Source organism: Haliotis rufescens, unplaced genomic scaffold, assembly GCF_023055435.1.
Source record: "Haliotis rufescens isolate VD_foot unplaced genomic scaffold, xgHalRufe1.0.p SCAF_18, whole genome shotgun sequence".
NCBI lineage: Eukaryota > Metazoa > Mollusca > Gastropoda > Lepetellida > Haliotidae > Haliotis > Haliotis rufescens.
The window spans coordinates 15,816,281-15,818,674 of NW_025963868.1; the positions used below are offsets into that span (position 1 = coordinate 15,816,281).

General features: G+C 38.8%; 1 protein-coding gene across 1 annotated transcript; it reads left to right on the top strand.

The window, feature by feature from the left end:
- The first annotated feature begins 1,126 nt into the window (after nucleotides 1-1,126).
- LOC125381487 lies at nucleotides 1,127-2,115 on the top strand. Its single transcript, XM_048398057.1, has 2 exons — nucleotides 1,127-1,583; nucleotides 1,756-2,115. Exons 1-2 carry the CDS (start codon nucleotides 1,239-1,241, stop codon nucleotides 1,780-1,782), a joined length of 372 nt encoding a protein of 123 aa, XP_048254014.1. The 5' UTR covers nucleotides 1,127-1,238; the 3' UTR covers nucleotides 1,783-2,115.
- The last annotated feature ends 279 nt before the right edge of the window (nucleotides 2,116-2,394 follow it).

Here is a 2,394-nt window from a genome sequence, read left to right on the forward strand (position 1 = left end):
CGTGCGTGTATGTGTGTTCGTTTGTGTGTATGAGTTTACAAGAACCTTGTAAGTTTTAAAAAGGAACACGAGATTGAATAACTCTAAAACAACACTGGGATATAATAATGATCTGTTGAGTTCATGCTGTGATACAAATCCACTGTAACAACTACATAAACACCGACAGCACAGATGCTGACATGGATTACTCTTCCTATATTTGGCTAAAATGTTTTTTGTCCTTATGACAATATCTGTGATGTGTATTAATTATCTTGGAAACTAAATCCAGTAAAATACCTCTTGTTCCAAATTATTTTACCCTTCACAACGCCTGACTGATTATTTATATTTCAGTGTCCTACATTCATAACTACAACATAGACTTAAAACCTAAACAATATCTGTGGTATTCTTTCAAATTGCTTCAGGTTAACTTTATGCGCGCATATAATTTGACGATTTTTCATAAGCTGACATGTATCATGGTGACATGCAGTTCATACCGAAATAATCTTCCAGATATGATTTTGTTTCTTAAATGCGTGTTACACGAATATGTAGAGGTAGAAACATCTGCACACAAGTTGCACGTCAAGGTCTTTACAGGGACAGCGGGTGTTATTCTTTAACCAAGGACTGTCTCCTTGTGTATGGTCTTCATTGTTAACACATGATATCTATCTATTGTGGCCCGATTACCCGTAGCTTGTAAATTATAGTGACGTAGTCGTCTTACTTCATAGGACAAACATATTTAAACAGAATGTTAACAGCAAAATGGGATAAAATGGCGCTCCAATTATTCGGGTCAGACTGATCATGAGGTCAGTAAGTCCACAGCAAGGCTATTCCTTCCACCACATGTCCCTCATTGCCTTGACGGTTACATAGCTTCCTGACCTCCATGTGTTGATGTTATATCCCATTAGTTAGACGTCCCAATTGTTAGACATGTTCATTTCGGCAAAGAGGGAATATACCTACAGGTGTAATGGATCAGTCCTAATTAGATTAAAGTACTGAGTAGGGATAGGGGACTCACAGTTTAGGGAGTATATATGTTATAATTTCGTTTAATTAACCTAAATGACCTTACTCTCAGCACACGTTCAATAGGCATGAGATTAACTATGTAAACTATGGAGTAGCTTAATTGTCTAACTGTATGATCAGTTGAAGGAGTTGAGTTTAGATTATCTACTCAGCAAACAAATAAAAATGATCTTGGGGTACGTCTCATTATCAGTATCGATATGGCTGGTTTAAGGAAAGTAGCGTACATCACCTCTCCGCGTGGAAGTGAGCAGTTGATATTAGATGGATATATTTACAACAGAAACCGCGAGAGGCAAACCTGCACACATTGGAGATGTGTCGTCAAGACGTGCAATGGGAAATGTACGACTGTCGGTGACTTTCTTTGCAATCAGTCGGAACATAACCATCCGCCTGAAGATGAAACCAGAGTGAACTTTGTCAGCAATCTTCGTAAAAGAGCGCGAGAAGAAACCACACAGATGCAGGCATTGTACGAGGAGCAAGTCACTCAAGTAGATGAAGCCAACATGCCAGCAGAGCGTGAAAAGTGCACTTTACAGGTAAATATCATCCCGTATTTTTGACTTGGTTAGAATTTACTTCTTTTTTTTACGTCCCACATAACTTGTTTCGCTCTTAAACCGTGATTTCAAGTTAATGAAATCATTATCAATATTTCATGTAACATATGTGTTACTGTTCCTTTGCTCTTGTTCAGGCGTTACATTTCAGCGTTACCCAGGTCGCGGTCAGCAGTAGACATTGAAGACAAATGGTCAGAGAAAACAGATGGACCTCCAGGAAGCTTACACCCTTTACATGGATGGTACCTTCACAGCATGTCCAGGTTTATGGGATCAAGTATACATCATTCATGCCAGAGTTGGTCCCAACACCTTCCCTCTAGTGTTCGCCCTTTTGCCAGATCGCCAAGCAACAACCTATGGCCGGCTTTTTCGACAACTGAAGACAGAAGGTCAAGAGCGACTCAACAGGCCTCTGTCACCTAGCACACTTGCTTCGTCTGGGAGATATAAACTGTAATAGTTATTAAATGTAAAGTGTACATTACCAAAAACTGTCACAAAGTGTTTTTACAAACTGTATAAAATTTATCAAATGTAAATTGTCATTAAATGTTAAGTATAATATTAAAGTATCTATTTAAAGCTACTTTGCTTTGTTTGTCAGATCTTATCTGGACTATTCCATTTTAAAGTCTGAGGTAACAAGCATAAGGATTAGTGTGCACTCAACCGTTTAAAGTGTTGTTATAAGCTGTCTAACTATTGGGACGTCTAACTAATGGGAGGACACCGTTGATGTTTGTCTCTGAGCGGGACAGAGGCTGCTGTTACCATTTGGCGACAA